The sequence below is a fragment of the Morone saxatilis genome, unplaced genomic scaffold (assembly GCF_004916995.1).
Source record: "Morone saxatilis isolate NCDOM2014 unplaced genomic scaffold, NCSU_SB_2.0 Contig12, whole genome shotgun sequence".
In the NCBI taxonomy this organism is placed as follows: Eukaryota; Metazoa; Chordata; class Actinopteri; family Moronidae; genus Morone; species Morone saxatilis.
The window spans coordinates 17,523,075-17,542,925 of NW_023339674.1; the positions used below are offsets into that span (position 1 = coordinate 17,523,075).

Below are 19,851 nucleotides of genomic sequence, written 5' to 3' on the forward strand. Positions count from 1 at the left end.
ATATTTGTCTTTTTGCTTAACTAATCTTTCAGCTCTATTGTCTGTATTTAGGGGTGATTAGGTTTAAATCCTTGTGTGTACCTTTGCATGCGCCATCATTGATATCTATGTTTTTGTGTGTATGTCCAGGTGTGCACCAGGCTTTCTGGGAGAGTACTGCCACCATAAGGACCCGTGTCAACCTGGCTACTGCCTGAATGGAGGGAACTGCTCTGTGTCCATGTTAGCTGGTGTACCTGTACCAGGCAGCGCCGTCTGCACCTGCCCTCTCGGCTACACTGGACAGCACTGCCAAACTCCTCAGAACTCCACGTGTTACCCCAACAACCCCTGTGCCAACAGAGGTGTCTGCACTCTGCTGTCCCTCGATAAGTACAAGTGCGAGTGTGCCAGGGGATGGACAGGTGAGTTACTATTTGATCGTCTTTGGCACAGATATCGGACTTTTGTTTATCACCAGAAGAACATTCAATTATTTTTAAACCCCCTGAATGCAAGTACACCTGTTAACAGTAAAGGCTGTTATAGCGGAACGTTTCTCCTGATTGTTTGTACAACATATGCTTAACCCAATTTTCCCTTAAATTACTGCACTTAATAATAAAAAGATCTGGCACATGTATCCCATGGTAATCTATCAATATGTGTATTTTGATGCATTCATGAATCCAGAAGGTGATTAAAAGCAACATGTGATGTGTTTAGACAAATACATATCCATGATTGCATATTGCTTTTCCTTTAGTACTGTATATACGCCATTATTGACATTGATAAATGACACATAGGTTAGCCAAAGCACTAAGTCTTCTCCTTCCTCTTGGTTTGCAGGACTGCGGTGTGAGCATGAGGACAGCTGTCTATCTAGTCCCTGCACCAACGGTGGAATATGCAGCTCTCTGTCTGGTGGTAGCTACACATGTTCATGTCCTCCTGGATACACAGGTCCTCGCTGCCATAATGACACAGATGAATGTGCTGCCACACCCTCGTTATGCCAGAATGAAGGAGAGTGCTTAAACACACATGGCTCCTACAAGTGAGCATCTTCTTGGAATACTACTTCAACATGATTTTTATAAAACAGTCAATTGTTGGATGTTCTTCGTCAGGACTGACTGAAATAAAATGTATGAAATGTCATTGCTACAGGTGTATCTGTGCTCGGGGGTTTACTGGCACACACTGTGAAAGCTCATACATCCCTTGTTCACCTTCACCTTGCCTAAATGGAGGCACCTGCCACCAGAACTCTGAAACCAGCTACTCATGCCACTGCCTTCCAGGTAGGAGGATTCAAAGCTTTTCTTTTTCCTAAGCTGAATAATAAATAGAGAAAACACAATAATAGATTTAAAAAGTTGACCAGCCACCACGCACCAGGAGATATATGGACAGTTTTGTTTCCTGGGGAGAAAGAGAGGGAAAGCAGAAAGGCTTTCTGTACTGTTACATTATGTTGTTTGAGGTGCAAACAGGCTGATCCTGTTGTCTGTGTTGCATTACACACAATGTACTGTCAGTCTGCTACAGTTAGCAAGTAGACACAACAAACACACACACACAGTCACTGTTTATACAATAATGTACACCAAAGAATATCATACACAGCTTACTTATTTTAGTACCGGTCTTCCCCAATGGATGCATAATAAAGCAATGAACAATCAATACATTAATGTCTCTTTCTTTTCCTCCGTGCCAGGTTTCAATGGGACTAACTGTGAGAACAACATTGATGACTGCCCCGGTCATCAGTGTGCAAATGGAGGAACCTGTATGGACGGAGTCAACACCTACAACTGCCAGTGCCCTCCAGAGTGGACAGGTAAGGGATCTGTGTGTACAGATGTGTTTCTATGACCACTGTTATACTTGTCCGCTCCGCTTTAGTGCAGTGTAATGTACAGAATGTACATTTACTATACCAGGGTGTTTGTGAGGTATCTGTGAGATGTGAAATAGGCTCCAGAAAATCCAGTCGGAGAACAGAGCCATGAGTTCGAAGGCTTATCAAACACCAAAACACTGACAAACGCAGCGTAATTTATAATACTGACACCGAATTTTTTTATTTTTTCCCATAGCGATTGCAACGTAAACAGAAGAAATAAGCTGTTCACATTTTAAAGTAACGTTAAGTGACGTTGCGCTGCGGTCTGATAGAAGTTGGGGCCGGTTGACTGATGTGTTTTTTTTGCCTAAGCCCTGAGTCTGAACGCAGCCTTGGAAATATTATTATAGGTATTATGCAAGAACCAGTCTTAAACAGTATGCCTGCTGTGTCTAAAAAACATGTCTGTTGAGGATGTTTTGCAGAATTTTCTAACAGCTTTCACACTTTAAATTGAAACCCACAGCAGATTTTTGTCTTTACCTTTTTGTGTCACTTTATAGATATTCTAGCCATATCACTATAAAATGGCTTTTCTATTTTTAAGTCTTTATTTTTTGGTCGAGCAGTTGAGTGTACCCATTAAGCAGTGAGGTGGAATAAATGTTTGTTCTGTGATCAGTGATAATAACTTCTTTCCTTCCTTTCATGTTCCCTTCCTTCATAAGGAGGGCCGTACTTCACACAAGGCGTGTCTGTTCTAACACACTTGTTTGGCATGTGTAAGCTTTCTGTTTATAAAAGCAAACATGCATACATCAGCTTCTCTGGGCCTGTCTGAGTTTATATAGCACTAATCCAACCAGCAAACCATCGTGACCCTGGAGCAGGGTATTTAAAAATGGCCACTGTGGATATATAATGTTCTCACGCTGTACATTTTCCATGTCTCCTTTAGTTGTGTTGTAACATGCTACATAAAGTATTTACTTAATTTGTTTCATTTTGTCCCCTTCTTGTCCACCTCCCTGCCTCTCCGCAGGTCAACATTGTACAGAAGATGTAAATGAGTGTCGCCTGCAGCCAAACACTTGCCAGAATGGAGGTACCTGCAGCAACCTCATCGGCAGCTATGTCTGTGTGTGCGTTAATGGCTGGAGTGGACCAGACTGCTCTGAAAACATCGACGACTGCGCTACAGCGGCGTGCAGTCCCGGCTCCACGTGCATTGACCGCGTCGCGTCCTTTGTCTGTCTCTGCCCGTACGGAAAGACAGGTAGGCCAGTAGTGAGAAACCACACTGCAGATAATGTCATAGTTCCATGAACTGTAAGGGTTTCTATTCTGTGGAACAAGTCTAACCACAAGTGATGTTTTCCTAATTTATATTTTACATTTATATTCATCAAAGGTTTGAGGAAAAGGCACTGAATGTGATACTTGTCAGTCAAATACACTAATTTTTACCACAGAATAGATTGCAACCTGCTGATTAGTGACAGTTGGCTTAAGTCTTGCTTTAATAAACCTCTCCACAGTAGCAATTCTGCATTTGAGTTTGTTATTCTCTAAATTGGGCATAACCCTATCGAAGGGAACTTCTCCCGTGAGTTTTGCATTAGGATCTTTTACTCATTCTTGTCAACATGTATTCTTTTCAGGTTTGCTCTGCCATAGAGATGACGCCTGTATCAGTAACCCCTGTAGGGAGGGCTCTCACTGTAACACCAACCCCATCAATGGCATGTTCTACTGTAACTGTCCACCCGGATATATAGGCAGCACCTGCAACCACGACAGAGACGAATGCAGCATTGGTGAGAGAGACAAAGTTGTCAACACACGACATGTATCTCTGCCAGGCTTATGATCTATTCTGCTTTCAACCAATGCTTCTTTCTTCTTCATCATTAGGTACCAACCCGTGTGAGCATGGTGGTCAGTGTGTAAACACTGATGGTTCCTTCACCTGTAACTGTGTCAGGGGTTATTCTGGGCCCCGCTGTGAACAAGATGTCAATGAGTGTGCTTCGAACCCCTGCCAGAACGATGGCACATGTCTGGATCGCATTGGGGACTACACCTGCATCTGCATGCCCGGTACAATTGAGAAATTATAAGCTTACGTTTTAACCTGTTTTTTGTCAGAGTTTCGTATTTTGTAGCTTACAAAATGAAAATGTTCAGAAACTGCTAGTAACGTTTGATAAAAGAATAAATTATTAAAACTTTTTGTTTTTTTGTCACACATGCAGGATTTGAGGGGACTCATTGTGAGATAGAGGTGAATGAATGTCTCAGCTCCCCCTGTTTGAACCAGGGTAAATGTCAGGACCAGGTCAGCCGGTTTGTCTGCGAGTGCCCAGCAGGTTGGTACACATGTAGCTATGTTGTTTATGTATTTAATGTTCCCATCCACTCAAAATGAAAATGAATGGTTTTATGAAGCCCTACCTGTTTTCAAACAGTTTTAATGAATGTTTTCTCTTAATATATTCCTCATGTTGTTCTGTTTTCAGGCTTCAGCGGTGAAATGTGCCAGATTGACATAGATGAGTGTTCCAGCACACCGTGTTTAAATGGGGCCAAGTGCATCGACCGTCCCAACGGATATGATTGTGAATGTGCTGAAGGTAAAAGGGAATAACTACATGTTAAGTTGAAGTAAAAGCAATATTTCCACTATTCTAATTTATTGGGCTTGCACTGCTATGAGCTACAAAAACAGGGGAAATGGTAGACCCTATCACATTAAACCCCATGACTTATTTGACCCAGAAAATAATCTGAAATAGTCACTTGATCTTTGATGCAATAGCCTTTGTTATTTTTCTAAGAAGAAGTGTCTTTTCGCAGGCTTCACTGGTCTACTTTGTGAGGAGAACATCAATGACTGCGTACCAGAGCCATGCCACCATGGTGTGTGTAAGGATGGCATCGCCACCTTCTCCTGTGAGTGCTATCCTGGATACACAGGCTCCATCTGTAATATCCAGGTCCAGGAGTGCCACAGCAACCCTTGTCAGAACCGAGGACGCTGCATCGACCTGGTGAATGCCTACCAGTGTAACTGCCCACAGGGAACCTCAGGTAGGTACTTGGTGCGCCCTATAGTGAGACAAGTCATTCTAATTTGTTCTTCAAAGAAATTTGATATGTTGCACGTAAATGATACAAGCAGTTGTTAGGGGGCAGCATTGTTCAGTTAAGAAAAATGTGTCATCAAAATAGTTAATGCACTTTCGTAATACTTTCTTTTACAGGGTTTTTTCTTAAAAAGCTCTGATCTAGATCTGGTTGCTACAGTAACCATACAGACTGACCTACAAACATGAATGAATGAGTTCTAGTTCCTCAGTTTTTAACTGAAGTATAAATTACCTCTACATAATCTTATTTTGAAAGAATTTAAATCTGAGCCATTCTAAAAAACATGTTTGTCAGATCACAGTAATGTGCTCCTGAGATTTTTCTCATGATTGATTCCTGTGGCCCTTAAAAAAATTAAGAGTGGCGGCTTGATTTGAATGTAAAGACCCCCCTCCCCCACATCTAGAGCTTCCTGTATAGCTTTCGATGTATGGAAAGTGTAGAGCTCTGTACGTGTGCGTGCAGATGTGTGTGTGTGTGTAGCAGTCACAAGTCTCAGCCAAGCAGTGCTACCTTACGTTGCTATGTGGATTAGCAGGCTCAGTTCAGTACGTTGTACCACTCTGAGGCCTGGCACTGAAGTCTGTGCTGTCGTCACGTCACCAGAATTGGCGTCAGGTCACCCTGTCACGTCTCACTTTCTGGTTTAATACCCTGACTTCCCCTCTTCTGATGTGCCTTGTTCTCTCATGTCTTGTTTTCTCTTTTTGTCTGTCTCCCCCTTTCTTTTTGTCTTTTTCCTCCCTCTTCCTCTCTCCCACAGTTGTGCCTCAAATGTCCTTTACATTAGTTTTATAACTTTTACTTGAGTTGTTGCAGGACACTGCTGTATTACATGTCTGTCTGTGTTTGTATTAACATTTCTCACTTCTTGCTAACCTTCACTTTGAAAGAATCTTACTCCCCCTGGTGGTGAATCAGTTAACTGTCACAATTTGTAATAGCTACTTGATCTGCTTCACCTCTCATTTCACACTTCTACCAAAAGGGAAGTGACAGGATCTCTTTGGTGTGCTATTTTTAATTCTCAGCAAATGTTATACAGTCAGATACACATGATAAAGCATGTAACCTGACTTGTGTTACTCTGCCTCTTATTAGTTTGTCTTTGTATTTTTTCTGCTTAGGGTTGAACTGTGAGACCAATGAAGATGACTGTGCCAGCAACCCCTGTGAGTACGGAGAGTGCCAGGATGGAATTAACGAGTACAAATGTGCGTGCACGCCAGGATATACAGGTATGTTTTTGCAACAACAGAGTAAAGTCAGTGTAATAACAGTATAACATGTTTCAGAAATGAGGCAGGATAAAATGACCTAAGATTTGGATCTGACTTTGATACAACTAATTACCTTTGAATTGCTCTCTTATAGGAGTTAAATGTGATGTTGAGATCAATGAGTGTAACTCAAACCCGTGTATGAGTGGGGGAACTTGTGTGGACAAGGTCAACGGGTTCCACTGCCTGTGCCCGCCCAGCACCCACGGCCCTTTGTGCCTCTCTGGGACCGACCACTGTGCTCCTCAGCCTTGTGTGCACGGTGATTGTATTGAACAGCAACACGGGTATGTTAACCTTATACTGCTACTGAAGTTTCATGTTCTGAGATTCATTTGTCCTTACCTAATCCAATTCTTGAATATGGGTTAATATACACCAGTTATGTAGTATTAGTGGGAATCTATACGGTAAAGCAACTTGAACTGCTGGAACTGATGCTGGAGACGACCTGCTGTTATTATTGCTATGTGGCTAATTCCACACTTTAAACTTGTACGTGCCTTTGTTTTTGGGTAAAGGTACCGTTGTGAGTGTGAAGCTGGCTGGGTGGGACAACACTGTGAGCAGGAAAAGGATGAGTGCCAGCCCAGTCCGTGCCAAAATGGTGGCACCTGTTTGGACCGACATAATGGTTACACTTGTCAGTGCCAACCTGGATTCAGAGGTAATATTATATATTATAATATAATATTATATTTCAGCATAGTATTTAAAAAAATAATTACTTAGTAATCAATGGAAGAATCAGCACTGAATTTTGTGACTGAAAAACAGAAATATTTGAATCACCCCTCCTCCCTCATTAGGTGTGAACTGTGAGAAGAACATAGATGAGTGTGCATCCGGGCCCTGTCTGAACCAAGGCATTTGTACGGATGGAGTGAACAGTTACACCTGCCAATGTAGTCCGCCATTCACAGGTTAGTGATATCACACTTCCACATTTCAACATCATCTTGTTAGCATGCAAGAGCCGTCATTGTAGCGGCCATCATTCACTTGTTCTTATCATTTTTCAAAATGTGTGTCAAAACAGGTAAACACTGTGAGGTGGAACAGGTTCCCTGTGCCTCTCATCCATGTGAGAGGGGAGGAGTGTGCCGTCCATCTGCAGACTACACCTCCTACACCTGTCGCTGTCCCACTGGTTGGCAAGGTATGTGTGTATCTGTGAGATATTGTGTGTCTGATTGAGTTTGTGTGCATGTGAGACAGAGGGAATATATGAGACAGTGTGCCTGAAAGCAAAGTCATATCTATTAGTATGCCTTACTACTAGGTTGATGCTGTACTAATATCGGTTTGTTTGTTTACAATTGTGCAGGTACACGCTGCAGTGAGGATGTGAACGAATGCAGAGAGAACCCATGCAAAAATGGCGGTCATTGCATAAACAGCCTGGGCAGCTACACGTGTAAATGTCAATCTGGATACAGCGGACACAACTGTCAGACAGACATTGACGACTGCACACCCAGTGAGTTTTACTTCAATTAATTCAGTCCCCTTATTAGAGGCTGTACACACCCAATGATTCCAGCACCTCTGCATTTATGAAGGCTATGAGCAATGACGCCTATGTAGTATTCTTTCACATATCATCTGAGACGAGATATCCCAAGGCCCAGTAGGAAGCAGCAAACAAAATCCCTTGAAGTGTCACATGGGTATACGCCTGTACACGATGTAAAAATATGTTAGACGAACAAACTTGTTAAAACAAGGGAAGGTGCTACACAGTCTGTATTTATTACTCGTATAATTTCAACCTGTGGATATAATACTAACTGCTCTTCCCTCTGTCTCTTCTCCCCTCTGTAGACCCATGCCTGAATGGAGGCTCTTGTGTGGACAGGGTTGGGAGCTTCTCATGCGTGTGCCGCCCGGGTTTTAAAGGGGAGCGCTGTGAGACTGAGGTAGACGAGTGCGCCAGCCAGCCCTGCAAGAACGGTGCCATCTGCCGGGACTACGTCAACAGCTTTGTGTGCGAGTGCAAATCAGGCTTTGATGGAATCCTGTGTGAGCACAACATCCTCGAATGTACTGAGAGGTGAGCCATAACACCAGCATTATATTATCATGCTTAATTGTTCTGCTCTTCTGCAATGAATTCTTTCTGGATGGTTTCTACTGCAATGACCTGACGGAACGAGTTATATGTCTAAAAAATAACACTCAAACATTAAGACATTTTTTGGGTGAAATCCAAGACTGGTCTTACTGTAACTTTAAAGTATGTCTCAGCACTTTAGACGGAGTGACTAGATGAATCACTACTTTTCTCCTTCCCTCCAGCTCCTGTCTGAATAATGGGACTTGCATTGATGACATCAACAACTTCTCTTGCCGTTGCCGTCCTGGTTTCTATGGAAAGTTCTGTGAGTTCGAGCAGAATGAGTGCGACTCTCAGCCCTGTAAAAATGGAGGCACCTGCACAGATGGCCTGGGTACCTATCGCTGCACCTGCCCGGTTGGTTACAATGGACAGAACTGCCAGGTAAAGTGTCTGTGTGTCACTGCAAGTGTACAGAGTGAGTCTGCAGGTAACTTGTGTGAGCTGGGTTGGATGTGTTCTTAGAAATTTGAGGTAAAATGTAATTTATTATTTGCTAATATTTACATCAATTAAAGTACCCAGCGTCTGAGTATAGAGGGTGTTGTATGCGGTACAACACACACAAAACTGAGTGCTCACACACTGAACAATGCTTGACAGTTTGACAATCTTGAATCTTGATCTTGGTTCCTTTAGCTGCACCCGACTTAAATACATAACTCATACAGGTGACTGGGTGTGGTGTAGTTATGTCTGTCTGTGTAACATTTACAGCCAGCGTTAACTCTTTCTCCTTTCCTTTTTTTGTCTGCAGAACTATGTGAACCTGTGCAACCAGGTGCGCTGTCACAATGGTGGCTCCTGCTCTCAGACAGCAGCAACCTCGTGGACCTGCCACTGTACGGTGGGATGGACGGGACTTTATTGTGACGTCCCTAACATGTCATGCCAGGACTTTGCTGCCACTAATGGTGAGGAACTACCTTCTGTTGTGTTCTCTCACACATTGTTTATAATATATTCCCAGATACAGTAATGATGAATTTCTCTTAGAGAATAAGTCAACACATAAGAAACAAACATTAAAGATCATTTTGTTTCCTGTAAAAATAGGCAATAATTGTACATGTTCACATTCTTAATTCACTATATGGGCTTTCTTAACCAAATTTCTGTAGGTCTGGAAGTGGAAAGTGTGTGTAAGAATGCCGGGCGGTGTGTGAATGTGGGTAATTCCCACAAGTGTGAGTGCCAGCCAGGATACACGGGCAGCTACTGTAAAGAGATGGTCGATGAGTGCAAGTCAAACCCGTGTCGCAATGGAGCTACATGCAAAGACTATCAGGGCACATACGAGTGTATGGTAAGTAAATTCTCAGCTGTTTGGGTATATACGTGTTTGTTGTTGGTGTAGGTGTGCGTGGTTTGGAGGTTTTAAAGCTTTTAGGTTTTAGTCACACCATAAGCTAACCTCTGTCTCTTGTTTCATTGCTCTAGTGTAAACCAGGCTACCAGGGGGTGAACTGTGAGTATGATGTTGATGAATGCCACTCTAAGCCCTGCCTCCATGGAGGAACCTGTATCAACCTCATCAATCGCTTCACTTGTGCCTGCCCACCTGGAACACATGGTAAGTCTGCATATTGCATATGTTAATAAATACTCACACAGGAAGCTGAAGGTAAAAACACCACCTTTAAACATTCATAAAGCAACTTTGATCCTCTTCCTATGAATTACATAACATTATGAACAGTGGATTGCTGGGTCAAATAGCACCATTCTCTGTAAATCCCCAGTAGTTCCTGCAGTGGGGAAAAAATGTTGGGTACAAAAGTTTAAAAAAAGGCTTTCATTTACTCATATAATTGCCCCGGGAAGAGTTCATAAAATGCTATCTTAAAAAAGATTTATGACTACTTGATGCCTACAGTGATATCTGTCTGTTCTCTGCTCTGTAGGGACCCAATGTGAAGTGAACGTGGATGACTGTGCCCCCAAGCAAGGCTCCTGGGAACCTCGCTGTCTGAATGGAGGACAGTGTGTGGATGGTGTGGGCCGTTACACGTGCTCTTGCCCTCCAGGATTCGTAGGAGAACACTGTGAGGGGGATCTCAACGAATGCCTGTCTAGACCTTGCCACTCCCCCGGCAGCCTCGACTGTGTGCAGCTGATCAACGATTACCAATGTCGCTGTCGCCTCGGATACACGGGTACATTCATATTAGCTGATTAAACGGACAGAACAGCGTCATATTTTTTGTCTTTTTAGAAAACCAACCAGGGGTTTCTGTGTACAGTTTTGGTCATGAACCCTATTTCAGTCATTAATTATTATGTCTTTTGCCTTTCTATTTTTCCCCACCTTGTTTCTTCAGGTCGTCATTGTGAGTCCATGGTGAATCTCTGTTTGTCTAAGCCGTGCCACAATGGTGGTGTCTGCTCTATGAACATGAGCTCCGTACACGGCTACACCTGCACCTGTGTACCTGTAAGTTTCTTTTATGTCAGCCTTTTCTGGCATCATAATAATTTCAGTGATTTTCAATGATTTCTCCTTTTTCCACTCACTTCCTTCCGGTTTTCTATACATTTCTCAGTGCAGACAGGCTTTACAGTCGTTTTTTCATGCACTCTAGTGATCACAAGCAGTGTAACCTTATACTTTAACAGTGCTGTGCTCAACAATCTTTCAAATAACACTTGGCATTCCATATATATATATATGCATAGTTTTGCTTCTTGTTTCGTGTTTAGATTTTTGCAACTACACCTCAAAGTTCAAAGTTTTGTGAACTAAGATGCAAAGTGTTTGTTTGAAGTTTAAATAAAGTGCCATTGCTGGCATATTTTACTATATTAAAAAGTCTGATAACAAATGTTAAAATTCCACATAATCCTCAACAGAACACATTTTTACTCTCTTTCTCTTTCATGAATGAATACATTAATGTCATTATGGTCTCTTCACAGTACATATGTTGTATATTACGTGTATATAAATACACTTTAGAAGATTATGAAAGTGGACAGGTGGCAGTGTTTTCCTTTCCTTTGCTCTCATACTAGGACATCAATCTTTTCACACTAATTGCTTGTTTTTCTCTTCACTAACTTCTTGCTCCCTCTCTTATTCTCATGCTTGCTTCAGAAGGCCACACCATGGCTCAGGTATAGTAGACAAGTAGCAGATTTGTAGGAGAACCTAGATGTACATTAGTTTGTTTTGCTGGGCACACAAGCATTCCTTTTAATATGACTGTATTACTATAACACATGTTGTATTTTATAGGGCTTTACTGGGTTCAACTGTGTTGAAATAGAAGGCTACAGTTGTGCAAAGCTGCGATGCCAGAATGGTGGGCGCTGTGTGAAGACCCCAGTTGGCCACCTGTACTGCCAGTGCCAACCAGGTTTCAGTGGGTCGCACTGTGAGGATGAACAGAGGTGTCAGTGGACCTGCCAAAATGGAGGAACCTGCATCAAAGACCCATCCAACCCATACCAGTACAGCTGCCGGTGTCCCACGCACTTCTACGGACAATACTGTGAGAAGAAACAAGTCCTATTAGGCCCTCTAATCTGCCCCTATGTGCAGTGTAAACAGCATTCAGGGGACAAAGTGTGTGATGATCAGTGTAACAACCATGAGTGTCAGTGGGATGGAGGAGACTGCTCGCTCAACTGGCTACAGCCATGGGTTAACTGCACCGCCAGTGTTCCCTGCTGGGATCGCTTCAAGAATGGAAAATGTGATAAGGAATGTGACAACTCTGGGTGCCTCTTTGACAGCTTTGAGTGCCAGGAGGCCCCATCAACCTCCTGCAAGTATGTGACTCTGCTCTTTATTTTGTGATTGTTGTTGCAGTTACCTAAGTCCAAAACACTCATCCTTCTTGAACCGTGTATTTTCAGGTATGACAGGTACTGCGCTGACCACTACGGTAACGGCATCTGTGACAAGAGCTGCTACACGGAGGCTTGTGGCTGGGACGGCCTGGACTGTTCTGCTGACACCCCAGCCAAAAAGGTGGATGGCACTCTGATTATTGTGGTTCGTCTGCAGCCTAAGGAGCTGCTTGGAGACTTGAGGGGTTTCTTGCGCTCCCTGGGAGCCCTGCTACACACCAACCTGCAGGTAAAGCTGGATGATGATAAGAAGCCAATGGTGTACCCTTACCATGGGGTGGAGCAGGAGCACGGACGAGATGTACAGAGAAGCAGAAGAAAGCGGGAGCTGGGGAGAGAGGTTATTGGGTAAGGATGGTTCCTGATGGGATACTTGCATTTCTCATCTTGTGAGCTCTCATATACTACGACTCAGTAGCTTGAAATTAATTACTGAATGAACTGTGTGTCAATAACTGTTAACTGTTTTCACGTTTGTCTGCGCAGATCTGTTGTGCACCTGGAAATTGACAACCGTGAATGTACGCGGGGCTCTGCCAACTGTTTCTCCAACACTGAAGAGGCTGCGTCCTTCATCGCAGCAGCGCACATCAAGGCTGAACTGCCTTACCCTCTAGTGTCTGTTGAAAGTAAGTAGGCCCCGTCATTCAGCAGTTAATATAACTGGTTTGTTTTGGGGTAAAAACTTAAATCAAGAAAAAAACAATGGTATTTAGACTCCTTTTCTGCAGGTGTACCCAAAGACCCGTCTGTGATTCCAATTCCGATGATCCTGGTCGGAGTGGCAGTGGTTATTATTCTGCTTATCCTGGTGATGGGGATGCTCGCAGCCAAGAGGAAACATAAACATGGAGTCCTGTGGCTGCCTGATGGCTTCTCGGCCAATAAAAATGACAAGAGGAGAGAGCCTGTCGGACAGGATGACTTTGACATGAAGTGAGTGGACCAACAGTGTGTGTTAAAAAGTATTTAAAACAAGATATATGATAACCACTACTTGGTGAATCAGCATTGGGGTTGTACTCCTGTGGAAAATAATTACAGTGTTTTTGCTGGCAATGTTTTACCTCCACAGCAAAAAAAAACAAAGCAAAAGAAAAGAAAATCAATCATGTGATCCAAAAACAAGGAAGTCAATCAGGCAATTGTTGCGCAAATGTGCATGAATATCCGCCCATTATGCAGATAATTTAAGAACTTGTATAACGCAAGTAATAACGTAATTGTTTCATTAGTGGGGCGCCCTGGTAGCTCACCTGGCAAAGCTCATGTACAGAGGCTAAGTCTTTGCTGCAGATGTCCTATCAACTAAAGGCAAAAAGCCCCCAAAAATCTAATGTGATTACTAAATTTAGAAACAGTAATGTGTTGTATTACTGCGTTACAGACAAATGTAATGTGATTACAGTAATGTGTTTCTTTATAATGCATCATACCCAACGCTGGTAAGAAATCATACCAGAATGAAAATGTAGAGTTTCTCAGGTGATCTGGTAGAGAAAGCGAGCAAGTATCCCTCCTACTGTTACGAAACCTTTGTGTAAGGTACCGTACATTAAACAGCAAGAACAGCTCAATGGCATCAGTAGAAGACTGTTGTTGTACTGGCTAGCTCCCAGCGATCAATACTGGTGTTTGATTGAGTGTGAAACAGAGCATAGCTGGAACACAACATGCTTGCCGTGTCCAGAAATAAATATCAGAAGAACGACACATTACTGTCTCTTAAACTTTAGTTTTTTTGTAACTCGCATCAGGAATTTCAAGACCCAAGATGGAGCCATGATTGATGGAGGTCAGGGTCAGAGGTGGCTGGAAGACGTCCCATCCAAGAAACCAAGAGTAAGTGATTCGAGAAAGGAAAAAAAGAATGTTTCAAAAAGATGAAAAAGATGATTGTTTAGTTTAAATGAAATTGTGTGAGGAATGTACATGAGGAAAAATTTTTGTTTGTTGTGAATTTTGTTTCAAGTTCTGTTGCTTTTTATAGACTGAAGACAAACCCTTGCTGCCCATCGCTATGGATGGAGGTGTTGACCGAAGGGAGTGGACCCTACAGCATCGCAAGGCTGCTGACATCACCCTCACTCCGCCACAGGCCGACCTCGATGCTGACTGTCTAGACGTTAACGTCAAGGGACCTGGTGAGAAAAATGCCCTTCTTAACGTCTAGTTGTTAAGAATTTTCGGAACATTTCTTGAATAATGAATTTCTCCTTTCTCAGATGGCTTCACCCCACTGATGTTGGCGTCACTGCGTAATGGTGGAGGCCCGGACTGCAGCTTGCACGGAGAAGAGGAAGAAGAAAGTGGAGGAGATGAACCAGGACCAAGTGTTATTTCAGACCTGATAGCTCAGGGTGCTTCTTTGATTGCTCAGACTGACCGTACAGGAGAAACCGCGCTCCACCTGGCTGCCCGTTACGCCAGAGCGGATGCCGCTAAGAGACTGCTGGATGCTGGAGCTGATCCTAACGCCCACGACAACATGGGCAGAACTCCACTGCATGCCGCCGTGGCGGCTGATGCCCAGGGAGTCTTCCAGGTGAAACAACTGTTTGATCAGAAGTGCAGCGGCCCGAACAATGTTTTTACTCGCCACTAAATGAACTAAATGAGGTCATACACAAAGGGGAAAGTGATTCCTATAATAGATTCCTGATTCTCCACAGCCGCATTATTTCAACATAAAACACATAAATGCTTCAAGATTTACAAGTGGCATATTTACTGATATTTCAGTCATCTGACCAAAAACCCATAAATAAAAGAAAAAAACTGACTTTGAGGCGAGGGAACGGGAACTTCTAAAATACTAACTAATTTCTGGGTTTGACTCTAATTACTTGTGAAATCTGCATCGCTGTGGTCTGTCATGTTTTCTTCATCGTGGCTTGTATCTTTATCTTCTTTCAGATTTTGATCCGTAATCGTGCAACAGAACTGGATGCCCGCATGAATGATGGCACTACTCCGCTGATCCTGGCAGCCAGGCTAGCTGTGGAGGGCATGGTGGAAGAGCTGATCCACTGCCACGCTGACATCAATGCTGTAGACGACCACGGTAAGCAAACTTTTCATATATTTACTCCTCCTGCAATTCATGTACATAGTTATTTGCATTACAATATTGCCCGTATTGAATCTGCTGTATTAGTATGAGCAATCTTGCTTGAAGATGAGCAGGACAAGCCTCTGGATTAGTTCCATCAATGGAAGTTAGTAATCCTTAAAGATGCTGTCCTGCTTCAGTCCTTTAAAATCTGGTTGGATAGTAACAGATCTACTTTGTCTTTTCTCACTGTCCCACCATTTTAGGCAAATCCGCTCTGCACTGGGCAGCTGCAGTTAATAATGTGGAGGCAACTCTTGTCCTTTTGAAGAATGGAGCCAACCGTGACATGCAAGACAATAAGGTTGGTTCTTGTGTTTTCACTTGTGCTGTTTCAAGCCATTGTTCACAGAGTTGCATATCAATCATTTCCTGTGTTTCCTTCAGGAGGAGACGCCACTGTTTCTTGCAGCCAGAGAAGGCAGCTTTGAGGCTGCTCAAGTTCTCCTCGACCACTACTCCAACCGTGACATCACAGATCACTTGGATCGGTTGCCCCGCGATACAGCTCAAGAGCGTATGCATCATGATATAGTGCGCCTGCTGGACCAGTACAATTTGGTTCACAGTCCACACAATGGGCCTAACCACATGGGTGGAGGAGGAAACTCCTCCGTCATGTGCGGGGCCAACGGAGCAGGCTTCATCGGCATGCGCCCCGGGCCGCAGGGGAAGAAAAGCAGGAGGGGTGGAGGTGGAACGAAGGTGGGAGGAGTTGGCGGGGGAGCTAAAGAGCTGAAAGACATGAAGGCAAAGAGAAGAAAGAAGCCTGCTGGAGGAGATGGGCCAGGCGTTGGCGCTGGAGTGGGAGGAGGTAGTGGAGGAGGTACAGGAGCAGGGAGCGCAAATGGCGTGAAAGCAGCAGGAGGACTTCCAGAGAGCTCTGTCACCATGTCACCTGTTGACTCTCTGGAATCGCCGCACTCGTACACCGGCGACGTGTCCGGTGCCGTCTCGACCACGGCAAACTCCCCTCCTATCCTGAGCAGCCCGACCTCCAGACCTATGCTGCCCCCCGTCAGCCACATGCTGGGACAGCAGCAGAGCTGGGTGGGCATGACCAAGCACGGCTACGGCAGCCACATGTTCGGCCTCGTACCGCACCAGATGGGGGGATCTCACCCTGGCATGGGACAGCACCACAGCCAGGGCCCGATGCTGACTCCCATGAACGTCACCATGAGCAGAGAGCAGCTACCGCCCATCGTCACGTTCCAGATGATGGCCCCTGGAGGAGGTCAGGCCATGCTGAAGCAGCCTCAGCCGGGGCAGGTACAGGTCACGCAGTCCCAGGGGCAGAACCAGAATCAGGGTCACTCCCAGCAGGGGCCCGGCCACCACCACTGCTCCCAAAGTATGATGTACCAGATGCCTGAGCAGATGAGCATGACGCACGGGCTCCCCCACACCCTGCAGCACCCCCACACCGTCAGCCACGGAGGCCACGGGGGAATCGAGGGCCAGTCTCGGCCGCTGCCCTCCTATCCACCCATGCAGAGCCCTGTGGATAAGTACCCGACCCCGCCCTCCCAGCACAGTTACACCACCGCTGGCTCAGAGGGCACCACTCCCGGCCACTCTGCCCATCCACCCAGCGAGCACCCGTATCTTACCCCTTCGCCCGAGTCCCCGGACCCTTGGTCGTCCTCTTCGCCACACTCCAACTCGGACTGGTCAGACGTCACCACCAGCCCCACCCCTCTGGGGAACCCCCACCATGCACTGCCGTCTTCACACCACACACACATTCCGGAGCAGGTGCAGCTGCAGCCGCAGTCGCAACAGATGCAGCAGGCCTCTCAACAGCCTCAGCTCGGAAACATGCAGGTGTTTGCGTAGGATGGCCAGAGGAAAGCATAGACAGACTGACTTTGGGGTTCTGTGTCGTTAAATGACAACACATAGTAACTCATACAGTGCTTTTCTCACTTATCTTGTCAACTCTCTGTTTGTTCTTCACTATAATAATTGATCACCTCCCCTTTTATGTTTTTTCTTCTCCTCTTTGCACTTAAGAAAACTGTATGTATAGTTTCTAAAAACTGTCATTGAGTATTATCAGCTAGAAAGCAAAAGTTCTCAATACCAAAAAAGCGTGGAGCCTGTCTCGAGCGAAAATCAGTTTTCCATGTAGTGCCTTCAATCCTCTGCTCTCTGTTGGCTGAGTCGAGACTTTTCTTTTCGGCCTTTGGCACCCAAACACAAACTGTTTATTGAGGGATCATCGAGGAACTGCCGACCAGATGGCGGCTGGCTGGTGTTGCATCAGACTGTTGACATGGACACTGGGACGGGGCCGAGGACGCTCTGCAGTGATATTGTCTGTTTTGCTATTTTCTGTCTTTATGTTTTTTTGTTTAATGTGATAAGCCTGCCAATACTAACTCCTCGTCGAAAAAACCATTCACTCTACTTTTTTTTAATATGATGGGTCACATTCAGTTGATGCTTTAACTAAGCAAAACTACCTAGTTGTTGCCTTTTTGTTTTTTTTACTCATGCATTTGTTTAATGCGTTAAAGTGGGAATTTTATAAAACGCTGTTGCATGACTAGAAAGACAAACATCATAATTAATTACAGATTATATAGAATGCCTCTTGTTACTAAATGGCTCTGCACTTGTGCAAACCAGGGTTAGGGTTAAATGTATTTAATGCATTGATTGTATTTACTGCAGTTTATTATGTTAGTGTTTCCCATCAAACATGATCATGCAGCGAGAGCACAGTGCATCGCCCATGTGTTTAGGTTAGTTACTGTTACAGAGATACAAGAGTTGATTTGAAAACCAAATCAGTTTGTTTAGATGCAGTTTTGATCTTGTCTTGCCACAGACGGTGCCACTATCCATGTGTTGTTGAGGGATTCATTCAGAAGCTTGACAAACTTTATGCAAATACATACATTAGTTTAGTATGTTGTATGATGAAATGTACATAGACTTGTTGTTACTGAGCTCCATTTGGCAAAGACATGTTGACTTTTTAAAATGTCTGTTTCTGTTTTTTATATGAATTCTGTTCGCACTTCTCGAATGATTCTGAATGTTACAGAGGTGCATGTTTTTACCTTTTAAACCGCCTCTTTTTTTAAACGTTTCTTCTTCCAAAATCATTTAACCAGTTTTGCCTTTTGCTTAACTACAATCAGTGTAATCTGTGCACCTTTTTTTTAATTGTCATGATTCATAAACCAAGTCTGGAGGTGAAGTGAGAGGTCTGGAGTGAGGTGTAATAAACTATTTTTTTTTTTGTCTTCCTCTTGATCATAGCTTTGTGTAACTGCTCTGTATACACAGACAATCAAACTTCAAAATCAGCGTCTCTAAGACCAAATTCATATTTTCAGCCAAAAAATTTACATCACATCCACTTTTTTCGTCAGTTGTCGCCCTCATTTCAATTTGTGCTGTGATGTATTTAAAACTCTTGTTGAGTTGGAGCACAATCGCACCGGATACCAAGAAATGTTTTGGTTTGAATTATTACTGCAAGTGTCTGTGTGAACAAACCAAATCATTCGTGTTTCATCAATGTCCCCTATATAATCTTTTGTTCTTCATGCTGTCCCTGCAGCTTCACAAAACACAAGTACAGCACATCGAGGCGTCAGTCAGCATTTTTATCAAGAATAGAGCATATCACTTCCCGTTCATAATCAAGGCCATGTGTCGATGTTCTGTATATAAAATGTTTTTTTTTATTGTACTTTCCTCTGTTAACCAAATAGCCTATAATATACATGTCATATGAAGTAGTTGTCACCATGTTTGTATAAGATAGAACTAAAACGGATGATAAAATAAGTTGTCTGTTGCAAAAAAAACCAAATGATCAACCAAATGTGCTTACTGAAATAAAGCCCAGATCTTCAGAGATTTTTGCACTTATGTCTTTTTTGTGTTTTTTGCCAACAGGTTCAGACACAGTGCTTGTGTATGAAATAGTTTTATAATGGTTTCACATTAACTTAAAGTGTGACACCGATGAGTATAGAATCCAAACAGATGTTGGTGCTTCAGAGACATTGTATAACTAAAAAGTTCACCAACTTGATTGCATCAGTGGATTTTACTGTGTATACTCGGAGTACACTTTGTACAGGTTACTGGTAAATAACAGTTAATTATGATTCACCTTTCAGGCCTGGCGTGTTTGGGTTGCTGTTTCAGCCTCGCCCACTCTGCACCATTAATGTCATACACATCTTTCTACAGTGTAATGTTAAGATATTGATACTGCTAAAAACAAAGTTAGTTGTTAGAAAAAAAGGTTAAACATTACTACAGTGGTGTATAGAACTACGCTACGCTACGCTAGCCTGCAGAAACACACCATCTTTCAGTGTTTTCAGTACAGAGATGCTTTGTTTCACTGGATCTACCATAAAAAAAATAATAATTTGGTGTGACTTTGTCCATAAATATGTAATTATTAACAGTCCCTTTGTTATCCCACCGTTAGTTCTGCAAATGAAATACCTTGAAATCACCAATTCACTTCATT

At 43.5% G+C, this 19,851-nt stretch overlaps 1 protein-coding gene across 2 annotated transcripts in view; it reads left to right on the forward strand.

The window, feature by feature from the left end:
• The window catches only part of notch2 (notch receptor 2), a 41,536-nt gene extending 22,313 nt beyond the window's left edge, over positions 1-19,223 (forward strand). The window contains exons 3-35 of one of the 2 annotated variants that reach the window (XM_035652793.1): positions 130-404; positions 832-1,039; positions 1,153-1,286; positions 1,706-1,828; positions 2,877-3,110; positions 3,496-3,651; positions 3,749-3,934; positions 4,090-4,203; positions 4,354-4,467; positions 4,691-4,924; positions 6,112-6,222; positions 6,359-6,551; positions 6,786-6,931; positions 7,074-7,187; positions 7,304-7,423; positions 7,592-7,744; positions 8,089-8,317; positions 8,563-8,764; positions 9,138-9,294; positions 9,502-9,686; positions 9,821-9,953; positions 10,285-10,536; positions 10,702-10,814; positions 11,616-12,151; positions 12,239-12,580; positions 12,719-12,861; positions 12,949-13,168; positions 13,990-14,074; positions 14,223-14,376; positions 14,458-14,777; positions 15,149-15,296; positions 15,551-15,648; positions 15,732-19,223. In XM_035652793.1, the coding sequence (XP_035508686.1) occupies positions 130-404; positions 832-1,039; positions 1,153-1,286; positions 1,706-1,828; positions 2,877-3,110; positions 3,496-3,651; positions 3,749-3,934; positions 4,090-4,203; positions 4,354-4,467; positions 4,691-4,924; positions 6,112-6,222; positions 6,359-6,551; positions 6,786-6,931; positions 7,074-7,187; positions 7,304-7,423; positions 7,592-7,744; positions 8,089-8,317; positions 8,563-8,764; positions 9,138-9,294; positions 9,502-9,686; positions 9,821-9,953; positions 10,285-10,536; positions 10,702-10,814; positions 11,616-12,151; positions 12,239-12,580; positions 12,719-12,861; positions 12,949-13,168; positions 13,990-14,074; positions 14,223-14,376; positions 14,458-14,777; positions 15,149-15,296; positions 15,551-15,648; positions 15,732-17,183 (7,384 nt within the window). In that variant the 3' untranslated portion in view covers positions 17,184-19,223. The remainder of the gene's footprint in view (positions 1-129; positions 405-831; positions 1,040-1,152; positions 1,287-1,705; positions 1,829-2,876; positions 3,111-3,495; positions 3,652-3,748; positions 3,935-4,089; positions 4,204-4,353; positions 4,468-4,690; positions 4,925-6,111; positions 6,223-6,358; positions 6,552-6,785; positions 6,932-7,073; positions 7,188-7,303; positions 7,424-7,591; positions 7,745-8,088; positions 8,318-8,562; positions 8,765-9,137; positions 9,295-9,501; positions 9,687-9,820; positions 9,954-10,284; positions 10,537-10,701; positions 10,815-11,615; positions 12,152-12,238; positions 12,581-12,718; positions 12,862-12,948; positions 13,169-13,989; positions 14,075-14,222; positions 14,377-14,457; positions 14,778-15,148; positions 15,297-15,550; positions 15,649-15,731) is intronic. The other variant, XM_035652794.1, reaches the window with a different exon arrangement.
• Positions 19,224-19,851: the final 628 nt, after the last annotated feature.